This window comes from Otolemur garnettii, unplaced genomic scaffold (assembly GCF_000181295.1).
Source record: "Otolemur garnettii isolate 467f Iridium unplaced genomic scaffold, OtoGar3 scaffold00036, whole genome shotgun sequence".
Taxonomy (NCBI): domain Eukaryota; kingdom Metazoa; phylum Chordata; class Mammalia; order Primates; family Galagidae; genus Otolemur; species Otolemur garnettii.
The window spans coordinates 13388816-13402272 of NW_003852431.1; the positions used below are offsets into that span (position 1 = coordinate 13388816).

Below are 13457 nucleotides of genomic sequence, written 5' to 3' on the forward strand. Positions count from 1 at the left end.
GAGTCAAGACCTGACATCTCTTCACAACACTGTCAGAACACTTTTCAGCCTATTACAAGTGCTTTCTTGTTTCCCCTGAAAGAAGTTCTTAAACAAGTTTAAGACCATAATGAAATGAAGAAAAAACTGATGGATCTGCTTACATCAAAATAGGAATTTCTATGCATCCAAGGACATCAAGAACAAACATACATATTACAGAATGAGAAATGATACTTGTTTTTGTGAGACAGAGTTTCACTACGTCACCCTCGGTAGAGTGCTGTGGCATCACAGCTCACAGCAACCTCAAACTCTTGGCCTTAAGCAATTCTTTTGCCTCAGCCTCCCAAGTAGCTGTGACTATAGGCACTTGCCACAACACCTGGCTATTTTTTGCTGCAGTTGTCATTGTTGTTTAGCTGGCCTGGGCCAGGTTCAAACCCACCAGCCTTGGTAGGTGTGGTTGGCGCTGTAACCACTGTGCTACAGGTGCCAAGCCAAGAAATGATATTTGAAATCTTTAAAACCAGTATCACTACAATATGTAAGGTATCTTAGGAATTAACAGAGAAAAATAAAAGGATAGCAACTGCAATAGGAATATGACCCATGAATTAATAACAGGCATTTTCCTGGAGAGGAAATTAAAAAAGCCATTAGTACAGTAGAACCTCCAAAGCTGACCACCTCCCTACATTGACCACCTCCTTAAGTTGCCCTAATTTTTATAGACTGGACATACACCACATGTGCTCAATAGAAATTCCTTATGTTGACCACTGCTGTTATGCTAACAGTCTGTTACAGCCCCTTGGGAGGTCAACTTACAAAGGTTCTGCAACGAAGAAGAGAAAGTGAAGATTAAAATAACCATTTGCTGAATAATGCTAAGAGTTGGTAGGGATGCTGGGGCACAGGAACCCTTACCACTGTTGGTGGCTGCGCAGACTGTACAGACATTCTGGAGAGCATTTAGCACTGTATAGTCAAATCAGGTAAACATACACCTTAAATTCAGAAATCCTTCACCTGTGTATCTATTCCAAGGAAATTCTCATTCAAGTCCACAAATGAAACATGAGAACATGAACTGAGGCACCTTGATGCATAAATATTTATAACAGTAAAAAGTAACAGCACAAGCTAACATGTACAAACAAAACCACTTTTCTCCACTATTCATCACCTATTTTTGTTAATCTTTAGGTAAAGAATAGTGAGCACTTACCATGTGCTAGGTACATGATCTTACAGGGGCCACGAGAACCATCATTTTATACATTAAGAAAAACAGAGGCACAGGAAAGCCAAGTAACTCTCCTAAAGTGACACTGCTAGTGAGCTTCACTAGGTACATTTCAAACCCAGACACTATTATTACTCTACGGTAAGGGTCAGCAAACTATGGCCCATCGCACAAATCTGGCCTGTCTCCTACTTTTGTAAACCAAGCCTTACTGGAGCACACCCCACTCACTCTTTACAATATCATCAGTAGCTGCTTTTGTGGTACAGCAGAAGAGCTGTGTAGTTGTGACAGAGACTGTGAGCTCTACAAAGTTTAAATATTTAATTTTGGGTCCTTTACAGATAAAGGCTGCCAACCTTAGCCCTAAGGAAGTATTGTCCACCAGCAGAACTTTCTCCATGATGATGGAACATTCTATATCTACATTACCCAAGATGGTTGCTATTGAGCACCTGAAATATGAATAGTGTGAATAGGGAACTCAACTTTTAATTTTTATTTCTTTATTTGTGAGACAGAATCTCACTTTTTTGCCCTAGGTGGAGCGCCATGGCACCATAGCTCATATCAACCTCAAACTTTGGGGCTCAAGAGATCCTCTTGCCTCAGTTTTTCATTTTTAGAAGAGATGGGGTCTTGCACTTGCTCAGGCTGGTTTTGAACTTGTGAACTCAGGCAACACACCCACCTTAGCCTCCCATTGTGCTAGGATTGCAGGCATGAGCCACCACTAATTTTAATTTTTAAACTCAAGTAGTCACACATGGCCAATAGCTACCACAGATCAAGAACTATGAAGAATCTAAGATTTTACCCTACTTGCCAGTTAACAAGTTAACATCAAAGTTTCAGGGTTGCTGGCTGTAGACATGAAGCTTTTGGGAAAGATAAAGGACTTCATTATTCTCAGCACAGTGGGCAGCATAAACTTAATGTTCCTATTAGTTCCCTTTGTCCCCAAGTTACAGCCTGGCACAGTGAATTTTTCTAATTTTGAATATAAGCCAAATTTTTTTCATACCAAATGCAGGGCTCAGTAATCCCTGACACAGTTTCCAGTTGTACACCTTAATGGTCAATACAGATATCTGACCTATGCAAGTTCCTATGGTAGCCACTTCCCTATGGGGTAGCTACCTACCTACGGTCTACCCAATGGTCTTGCTGACTTACACATCCCACAAAGACTATGCAGATATGCAGAATGACCACCTCTCAGTCACTGCATGACCTCCTGGAATGCATGACCACTTAATTTAATTAAACCCTCCACTCCCCAAAGGAAACCTATCTGGATAATGCCCTGGACTCACAGGTCCCTTTCTCTCTCTCCTTGACTTTCATGTATGTGGCCTCTAAGCATGCTGTATATCCCCCAGGACTTGTAAATAGTAAAACCTTTCCATCTTGAGTGTCTCCTGATCATTGGAGGAGTGCTCTCTACCTTAAAGACCCTAAACTAAAACACCGAGGTAGATGGTACATATACGGTGGGTTTTCATCACAGCTGATGAATCCCAAGCTTAGGAAATCTCATTCTTTTATAATAGACTGCAAACAAATCTTCTCCAGAGAGAGCCATCATCTTTTTTACACTGGATAGCAAAACAAACTCACCCTCTTCTCTGATAGGACATGCTATATATTCCAAGGATGCTCATAGTACAAATATTCTTGAAAAGATTGGCAGAAAACCTGTCCATGCTACTCCTCCGAAGATGTGCAGAAACACAAGACCTATGGAGAATTGTCTCCCAACACTGTATTATGTAGCAGAGTTCTGGAGCCCATCCTGTTAACCACTGAGCTGTCACCATGGACTTGATTTTCTAAGAGTCTACACTATTTTTTGTATCTTTCTGACCCTACATCACTTCAATTAAAACAGGATACTTTGAATACTTAATGTTATAATAGGGATGACATAAGAAGGTGGATTCATCTGTTAAAAAATCCAACAGTAGGGAATTTGGAAGAAAAAAACTAGTGTCTCAATTGTAAGAGGGACTTTACCTAACAAATGCAATCAGTGTAACCTGGTTTCTTGTACCCTCAACGAATCCCCAACAATAAAAATAAAAACAAACAAACAAACAAACCCTAGTGTCTATGAACTTGTCACCTCGGACACAGAATCTTTAAACTGGGAGGGATGTTAAATAGAAAAATCTCTATTTTGATTCTGTTATTTCATAAATAAAAAAACTGAGGTTCAATGAGATTGAAAAATCTTATCACAGTCATCTCTCTGGTTTACAGTAGCAGGAGGTTTACAATTTAGATCTCCATCCACTATTGCATGCTGCCGTCAGTTTATAATGGTTAAGAATACAGAATCTGATGGGAGAATGCCTAATTTTGAATCCATGTTCTATCACTTTTCTAACTCTGTCACCCTGGAAAGGTACTTTAATCTTTCTAAAAGGAGGTCTTCTCACTTACAAAATGGGGCCAACAATTGCACCTATCTCATACAAGTTGTTGAAGGAATTACTGAGAGCACTTAGCACTATTGTGTTATTTCGCTGTGTTTTTGATAAAGAATGGAACAAATATTCTCTGTATACTGAAAGCATAAAGTATGCTACATAGAAAAGTGGATAATCCCACTGTAATGATGGATACATATATACAAGTGATATTTAAACACTGTCTCATAAACCAAAGGGCACTGAGAGCAAATACAAGACATCCACTGCCTGCCCTTTAATTTCCTTATTAATTTTGCAGATGACCACTGTCCCAGGGGTCATATAATTTCTCCATCCTTCCTCTACCCTTTATGAGAAATCATCAAATTAGCAGAAAGCAAAGCAACTTAATGATTTTATTTAAAGTATTAACCTTCAAAACACTGTTAAAGTCATTGACAGCTGAGCTCTATATTCAACACCAACTATTTCCTCATCTATCAATCCTCTTTCATATATAGGACTGCTATTAACATACAGTCATGATGAAAAAGTTAAATTCAGAATAGAACAGCCAAAACCAAAAATTCAGCATATCTTAGGCAAATTTTGAACTGTTATCATAAAATTTAATTTCAAGCAAGCTCCTTACCAAAAATAGATAAACTGACACTTGACTGTACGTTCTTTTACATTCACTGATTTTTACGATTTTCATTCACATGGCTTTTAGTACACTCACATTTACTGGGATGATACTCTGAAAGCTGTTTTCCCTCATGTTCAGTCCAAGGAGAAGGTACGATGACATCTTTAGTGAAAAACTAGGAAAATTAAAGTCAGATGATTAGGCAAAACTTCCCTCCACATATGAGAAGGTACCTGTGTTGCTTTCACAGAAACAATAAATACGTGCCATACTGAACTTTATATTTTAAATTTGTAGTACCTGAAAGTATAAAGGACCCAAAGTGAAATGGAAGAAATTTAAAGTATTTAGAAACTATTTTTGAGGGGTGTGATAACAGGAAGGGTTAAGGTTAAGAGGGAAGGAATAAATGGAGATAGATGTATGCAAGTTAGCCAGTGTGAATCACGCTCTGGAGATGGCTGGGTTGCACTGGGCCTCAAAATCTAATTATTGTATTTTTAGGAATTTTGGGCACCAGTTGCTAAAAAAAGCCAGTATTAAAAATAAAATTAAGAAAATGTACAATTAAATAAATTACATTAAAAATAAAGGTAACGAATTTTCAAAACTCATCATTTGCTAATTATTTTACCACATTTACCAACATCTACACTCTTGAAGTTAACAGTATTGTTTTATCCACATGGTAAAATTATCCCATATAATAATGATGCACCACTGTTCTTTTCCCACTTAGCAATGTCACATCAATAGCTTAAAATATGACATGGTTAGAGTATTCGTTCTATGGATAGCAGCAATCACTATAAAAAGCACATTTTCCATGAGCAGAGGGCCAGCTATTAAACATTTATCAGCACACCACTGGCCAGTATACTCAAATGCAGATCGGGCACTTGGATATATTTCTATCCTCTTTCATTCATCAGACAGTATTTTTTCCCTTCCCTATGGGAGTAACTCAAAAGATCTTCTTTACATTTGACTACACACATAACAGATAAATCGCCTTAACCAAACTACTATGAATATGAGGAAAAGATAAAAAAAGGAGGAGTCAGATTATGATACAGGAATTCAAAGGAAAAAAAAAAAGAAATGAAATGGACTGATAACCTTAAGAAGTTATAAATAAGTTCACTTGAAGGTAAAAAAAATAAATCCAAAATAACAAGATGTCATTTTAAAAAATATAAATCCAAAATAACAAGATGTCATTTTAAAGTTAGAGGAGCCAAAATTAATTTTGATAATAATTAGTACTGGAGATGTGAAAAAACAGACAGTATAAGAATATAACCAGGAGTGTAAATTAGTAATGCCTTTTATAAGGGCAATCTGGTGAAATCTACCCAAAACTAAAAATTCACAATGCTTCTGACTTAGTAAATCCATTTCAAGAACATAGATATATGTACAAATTACTGCAGCACCCTGCTTTATTTGTGAGAGAAAATAATGAACACAACTTATATATGCTTATTATAAAAAATCTAAGAAAAATTATTTAGCAAAAAATCACGATGCAAAATAGCATGAAAATGATAATCCTACTTGTCCAAAATGTAATATTTAAAGTATATGTGTTATTAAACACAAAATAATCTGAAGTATATATAAGAATTATTATAGCAGTTGCCTTTTAAGAAGTGGAGGCGGGAGGGAAGAGGCCTGTCTTTTCCTTTTCATATTTTTCTTTGTATTTGAATTATATTTACCATATCTAGGTATTTATTGTATTTTCAAAAATACATATTTAAAAAATTTAATTTGTTTCTGATATGTTGGCCCTAATCTTTACTCTGACTTCATTACTTGCCGACTTACACCTTCAGGATGAGAATTCTAAAAGAGAGTGTATTTTTCAAAATGTCAGGAATTTGCAAAGAGTCTGAGAATATACAGCTGGCGAAGCACCAAGTTCAGAATGAAAATCAAGAAATTGTAAAATTAAAGAAGTAGGTAATATTGGACAGAAGTAAATATATGAAATTGCATTCTAAAAAACAGGCCAAGGAAACAACCCTTACACTAAGAAAAAGTGCAGGAGAAGCCCAGGCATGGCCTGATCTCTGAACTTGCCAGAGCGGAAATCTTTTGGGATTTAGAGAGCCAAGTTCAGTAAAGGAATGGAGGTAGGTTGAGGAGACTATGCAGGGAGAAAGAGAAAAGTCAGAAATGTTGCTAGACATAAAGACTTTCCGAGGAAAGAAACAGACACCTCTTACACTCTAAGAAAGGGAGTTCAGCAAAAAAAGCAAAAAGTGAAAAACTTAGTTTATTTTTAAAACTCTACATTTATAATACACATTTTCTGAATAGTGGTACACATTTTTTTTTTTGAGACAGAGCCTCAAGCTATAGCCCCGGGTGGAGTGCCATCGCGTCACAGCTCACAGCAACCTCCAACTCCTGGGTTCAAGTGAGTCTCTTGCCTCAGCCTCCCAAGTAGTTGGGACTACAGGTGCCCGCCACAACGCCTGGCTATTTTTTGATTATAGCTGTCATTGTTGTGTGGCAGGCTCGGGCTAGATTCAAACCTGCCAGCTCTAGCGTATGTGGCTGGCACCTTAACCGCTTGAGCTACAGGCACCGAGCCAAGTGGTAAACATTTTATTTCATGAAATATATTCCATGTCTTAAAAACCCAAAATCTTAAGAAGAAAAGGAAAAACCATTATCAATGATAATCTAGATTATGAAGGCCTAAAAATATTCAGCTTCCTCTATAAATTCCAACCGGAAACAGAAGTGTGTGCTAATCAATATTCTGCAGAAATGAAGAAGAAAAATTGTGCCAGGCCCTGAGAATAAAAAGATGAATGAGCACAGTATTGGCCACAAAATAATTCAATCTAGGGGAGAGAAACGCTATAGTGATGATTGTAACAGTTCGTAAATACTATGAGAGGGAGAGGGAGAGCTCAAAATCATTGGTCTTAGGAAAACACAGAAGGATGCTTACATAGCTGGCAGCAGGGGAGGTCTGGTGGGGAGCTGAGATAGTGAAAGATTTGCAAAGTCTTCCTAAAAGAGGTGACATGCACGCAGAATTGAATCTTACTTGGCTTAATGATCAGTAACAATTTTAAGTTACCTCTTCAATGGCTTTTTGTCTTTTGTCTTCCACATCTTTATCTATTCTATATAGAAATAAAGAAGAAAAATAACCATGCCATTACTTAAGCTTATTGAACATTTAAAATAATAACCTTTCAAAGAAATAATTTCCCTCTGTTGAAAACTGTCAAAGGGTAAGCTCGACTTTAAAATAAAAACTGGTATCTTAATAACATTTAGCAAACGGTAGTATTCTGAAATTCTGCATTTCACTATTAGGCCTTCCTCCCTCTTTCCATTGAAAGCTTGAATGGAATAATACTTTCTCTTTAAAAATTTACATTGATATAATTTTTAAATTGCTATTAACAACATAAAAGTAATCTGAATAAACTCTGTCCTTTAATCAACACAAATTAAGAAGTACAGTAGAGCCACCATAGCTGACCACCTCCCTACACTAACCACCTCCTTATGGCGACCTAATTTTTATATACTGGACATGCACCACATGTGTGTATCAGTACAGTAGGCCTAGTTCCTATGTTGACCACCTCCATACATTGACCAGTCTATGACAGTCCCTTGGGTGGTCAACTTACAGAGGTTCTACTGTACTTCCTTCAACAAGTATCTAAGAACTACCCAAATTCTGACTCTTTAATCACAGCAATAATTTTAGAATCAATTCTTACTCTAAAATAGAAGAAACTATCGTCCTTATGGTTCTGAAAAGGCAAAAAGCATTAATTCTGAAATAAAACATCAACAATATAAAATTTTCTCCAAATAAACTATTTTTTTCACTTTGATACAATATGCAATTATAACAACACAAATTTCTCAGTTATAAGATTTAATATGAAATGTGGAATATCAAGCAGAAGGCATGTACTTGCAAGGGACTCACCAGTTACCCTTACAGGACCACTTCTTTATTCTAGTCCAGAAAAGAATATTTGCTTTCCATCAACAAATGGGTAAGACACTTTTTTACAACAATTTCAAATGATTTTCTTTCAGAAATTTTTCAGGTATGTGTTTGTTCACAGCTTAACAAAGCTTTTGTGAGAATGCACACATCTTAGAAATTCTCAAGTGGGGGAATTACATGTGTAAGAAAATAAACTACAGTGATGATCACACATCCCAGCTTGAACAACAGCCATTTCGAGGGTAATAACTCAGTTCTCAGCATCTTATCATGGTCATGACCAGGTCAAAATGACACAGCACAGTAACATTAGCATCTGAATTAAGCTCTGAACTTCCATTACCACATTCAGAAACTTTTTGCTACTTCATCAGGACTCTTTAGGAACCAGAAATATTCTGGTGATTGCTGGAAACTGTAAAAATCAAGGGGGCTAAATATTATAGAGCCAGATTAAAGAAGTTCTAAGAAGTCATAAAGAGCAGAGTATCCCGACCAGCATCCCACTGCACACAGGTAGCAGGTGTGCACTCAATGCTGATCCTTTGCAGGGCGGAGAAGGAGACCTTTAGGAGTGATCACCTCCTATGTGGACAAGACTCATTTGTTTATACCATGCATATGCCTTACAGGTACCATTTTCTGTGGACAGTGGCATAGAAAGGATAAGAAGAACTGATATAAGAGCTCTGGTTAGGTAAGAAGAGACAGATACTGAAAGCCATTGCTTCTTTCTAAGGATGAATCAACGTACTATGCTATTATTGATAGAAGCCTTAACCATTCATTCAATTACATTAGTAAATTAGATTAAAATTAGGATATTTCACCATACTTTCCTTTTATATTACAAATCTTTCTATTGCAATACAGCAAGATTATTTTTGTAAACCTATATGGACAATACGTAATTTATCAACAGGTACAGAAACATTGTGCTACAACTTTGTCCTACTCATATTGAAGGCAGGAATAATATCCTGCATTTCTCGTCAGTGTTTCTCCCCCTGCCTCACTGTACTCAATATATATCTCTCCATCCGTAAGATACAATAACTGTCCAGGAGTCAATATATTTTGTCAAGAAAAGAGACAAAATAATTTTAAGCACAATCGACGTGAAACAAAAAATATTAGTCATTAACTGTGACTCATTTGTTTTTTGATATTTTCAGCTTCTCTTTCTAAAGTATTATTTAAGTTAAAATTCTTTTGTGCTTTGTGCTCATTTACTTCCTACAACCCTTTGAATGGACAATCATTGAGTGAATGGTCATCAAGTTACCAGGCAAAGAGAAAGAAAAGAGGAAAAAAAGCCAGGTAAGTATTTGTAAGAACATCTCAACATGTGTGCATTTTTGTGTCTAAATTATAAAGTCGAAAGGAAAAGGATCATCCTTTGTTTGGACCAACAATACATCTACCTTAAGACAGAAAATTAAAAGCTGGTTATACCATGTATTTGATTTTTTTTAAATATGAAAAAATAGGCTTGGTGCCTGTGGCTCAAGCGGCTAAGGCACCAGCCACATACACCTAATGTGGCGGGTTCGAATCCAGCACAGGCTTGCCAAACAATAATAATGGCTGCAACCAAAAAATAGCTGGGCGTTGTGGTGGGTGCCTGTAATCCCAGCTTTTGGGAGGCTGAGGCAGGAGACTCGCTTGAGCCCAGGAGTTGGAGGTTGCTGTGAGCAGTGAAGCCAGGGCACTCTACCCAGGGGCTCAGCTTGAGGCTCTGTCTCAAAAAAAAAAAAAGAAAAGAAAAAATACTATAATGCCTATATAAATGAAAGAGTACCAAAAACTATAAAAGAATAATACCACCTGATAGTTTGTTATCAAAAACTAAGTCTGTTTTCCACAAGAAATGCATGTTCTGATTATATTAGGCATCATTAAACAGCATACATCTGAGGCACATTAGTGCCCTGAAACCTACACAAGACATTGACAAGTTAAGACTGCACTGGGTACTATGCAGAATTTTAGCAATTATAATTCAGATCCCCCAAGGGAACTATGTCAAAGTTGGATGATGCCTTAAAAAACTCTCTGTTGCTAATGGACAACCTTGCATTCTATGTCTTAACTTGTGAAGGGGGTTTTAGGTTTTCCCAAATATAGCAACTAAACAGCATTTTGTTTTACTCTAAACTAGTAAGAAAATAAACCAAAAGAAGTCAATGGTAGAAGCCACAACCATGCAGAAGATACAAATTTCAAAATGCCCTTCCTTCTACCAAGTGCTGGGAGGGAGAGCTGTCCCTTAAATGGCAGAAGGTGAAGGTTCTCTCTAAAAGAAAAAGAAGCCTATCCAGATTTCCATCTGTTAGCAAGGAAATCTTTCTGGATGTAGTCCTGTGAACTCATTCAAAAATCTGCATCAGAATTTTTTTCTCCATGGTATCTGTACATATAAAAATATTCAACATTTGGAATTTCCTACCTTTCTTCATTTGAGGATATGTTATTAACTTAGGTGCAAGAAAGGAAAACTTACCGAGAATGACTTAAGTATAAAGCTTGACGATGAATATCTTCTGGATCTATTTCTACAGGATTTATTACAGCTAGTTGATCAATAGACCATCTAAATTGCCCTGGAGTCTTAATGAAACAAAGTGAGCTTATAAGTAAAAGCAAACTAAAATAGTCCATTAAACAAAGTGAGCTTATAAGTAAAAGCAAACTAAAATAGCAAAACGCTAACCATTGTCACCTTCAAAAATAATGTGAATAGTTATAATATTTTAAAGTTTATATTTTATAATTTGACTTTACCGCTAGCCTTTCCTAGTCTCCTACAGAGCACTTTCCTTTCCTATCAACATGATAGCACATTCACACTGTTTTGAAATTGCTCCTTTAGATGTGTCTAAAGTGTCCAAGTAGGGGCTGGCTTCTTTTTATAAATGCTGGCAAGCTGAAAATAGTGTTGACGTTTTTTTAAATGGTTGAACGAACCCAAAAGAATATTAATAGTTTTTGATAAGTGAAAATTACATGGAATTTGAATTTTAGTATCCATAAATAAAGCTTTACTGGAACATGGATACATTCATTTGTTTACACATTGCCCATGGCTTCTCTTATGATACAGGCAGAAGTGAATAGCTGTGACAACCATCAAGTGACCAGGAGAGCCTAAAAACTTAGTGTCTGGTCCCTGACAGAAAAAGTTTCCTGACCCCTACATGAGAGTATAACCTCCTTGAGGGTTTGTACCTAATGATCCGAACCTGTGCTTGGTGTCTAACCCCTGTGCTTAGCATGTTATCCGATACACAGCAACATTCAAACAATGTTTGCTAAACAATGAAAACAGATTAGATGGTGCAGCTTCTTTTATATTGATATATCATCAACCACAGTACTTAGCTCCCACAATTGCAGGAAGTTATGATGTTACCTCTTGAATGTAAAAAAAAAATGCTACACTAAAAAAAAAAAAAACTTCTAGCTAACTTATTATTGCTCAATCATGAGGTTATCACAAACACTGTAATTAAAAAAGCACATTGCAACTAGTATATATGTCATTTATCCTTGACCTTGTTAAAAAAATGTTTATAATTCCAATTATTTGTAGTTATGTACATTTAAAATTAGTTGTAAACACTAGAATAACTTACTGGTAATTTTGTTGATTTAAAAACAGAAGGACTGGCAAGAGTTTGCTCATGGAGATTAGAATAATCATTAGGACTTTCAAAAGGATTTAAAACAGGGATCCTTCCCGGAGTTTCCGGTGTTATCTGCATTTTTGATTCTTTGACATCTCCCATAGCACAGAGAGAAAACTAAAAAGAAATCAGAAGTATGCATGTTAAAACTACAAAGTTCTACAGACATTCGTTTTGGAAATTAAAATATATTCAGCAAACACGTTTCACAAAAAAAGAATTAATTCAAAACCTAAGATACCTACTTTAGTTCACAAAAAAAGTATCACATATCCATTTCTGGAGTGATCCTCCAAATAACTGGAGAGGTGTCAGTGATATCATTACAGAAATTAACGAGTTCAGAAAAGTTAAGCGGCTTATAAGTAACAGTCAACTATGAATGAGTTCAGACTTGCTTTGGGGACTACTAAACGTTACCATAGGCAGAAATCCCTTTCCAAGTAAAAGACTTATATCTATAGTTTTTATTCATTATCTCGTCTTTAAACTGTATGAACATCCTTTGGATATCCCAGCAATTCCCTAACAAACTATAGTTGCTATTAAACAATTCTTTGCAGCAAGCAGATAAGAGACGAAGACGCTTACGCCCTTCTTGCACGTTGGTCCTAGTCAGAGAAGTATGACTGACAGGGGCTAGGAAATGAACCGCTTTTGGTTGCCTTTCCTAAAACACTCCCTTTTCGCCAAGATCTTCTGGGATAGAAAGCGAGCCTGCATTCAAAGGATGGACTGGATGCATACTAGGGAAAGGAAGAAGAAGAAGAAGAATCCAATTCTGGAAGGCTGAGGTGCAGCTGGCTTCCTTGGGTAAAAAGCAGAGGAAGTGTCTCCCCACAACTTCCCACCATCACCCCTGGTTGGTGGCTGTCTCTTCCGCACCTACTTCCCTGCTGCAAGAGGGCAGGCTGGTGCAGACCTAAGGAAAGCAAACTTTCCAACTCGAGACAGGAGGGGAGGAAAGGCCAAGGACGACAAAGCCCGTACCTACCCGAGTGTATAAAAAGGACGCCCCAATACCGACTCCAGGGCGCTCCCAGGTGCCAGCCGGCTTCCACAGTAGGCACAGACTCTTTAACTCCCCGCTTCCGCGCCGGCCCAACCAGCGCCCCGGGCTTGAGCGCGCCTGGCCAATCCCTCCGCATCGCTGTCCGCGAACCGGCCAATCGCACAGACGCCACGTAAGATATTCGAATGGCAACTCCTCGCTCCACATTCCGCGCAGAGAAACGAGGCTCCAAATTCAAATCAACGCAGCCGCACGCCGGCGACGAGCGCGAGGGGCGGAGCCTGCCGGCGTGAGCGGGACGCGCGGCGCGGTTGCCCAGGAGAAAGGAAGGCGCTCCAGTTCCGGGTCAGGCCCTCCTCCCGCCTGCCCCGGCCAACGCCATGGCGAGCAGCGGCGGCCCCGGGGCGGCGGCGGCGACGGCCGCGGCCAATCTGAATGCCGTGAGGGAGACCATGGACGGTGAGTACCCGT

General features: G+C 37.9%; 2 protein-coding genes across 2 annotated transcripts in view; one reads left to right on the plus strand and one right to left on the minus strand.

Moving 5' to 3' along the window:
- The window catches only part of BORA (bora, aurora kinase A activator), a 35288-nt gene extending 23203 nt beyond the window's left edge, over window positions 1-12085 (minus strand). The window contains 5 exon segments of the mRNA XM_023513193.1: window positions 2455-2481; window positions 4352-4466; window positions 7392-7437; window positions 10792-10898; window positions 11924-12085. Coding sequence (XP_023368961.1) covers window positions 2455-2481; window positions 4352-4466; window positions 7392-7437; window positions 10792-10898; window positions 11924-12076 — 448 coding nt within the window. The 5' untranslated portion in view covers window positions 12077-12085.
- Window positions 12086-13286: 1201 nt separating this feature from the next.
- The window catches only part of MZT1 (mitotic spindle organizing protein 1), a 25345-nt gene continuing 25174 nt past the window's right edge, over window positions 13287-13457 (plus strand). The window contains exon 1 of the mRNA XM_003789729.3: window positions 13287-13445. Coding sequence (XP_003789777.1) covers window positions 13367-13445 — 79 coding nt within the window. The 5' untranslated portion in view covers window positions 13287-13366. The remainder of the gene's footprint in view (window positions 13446-13457) is intronic.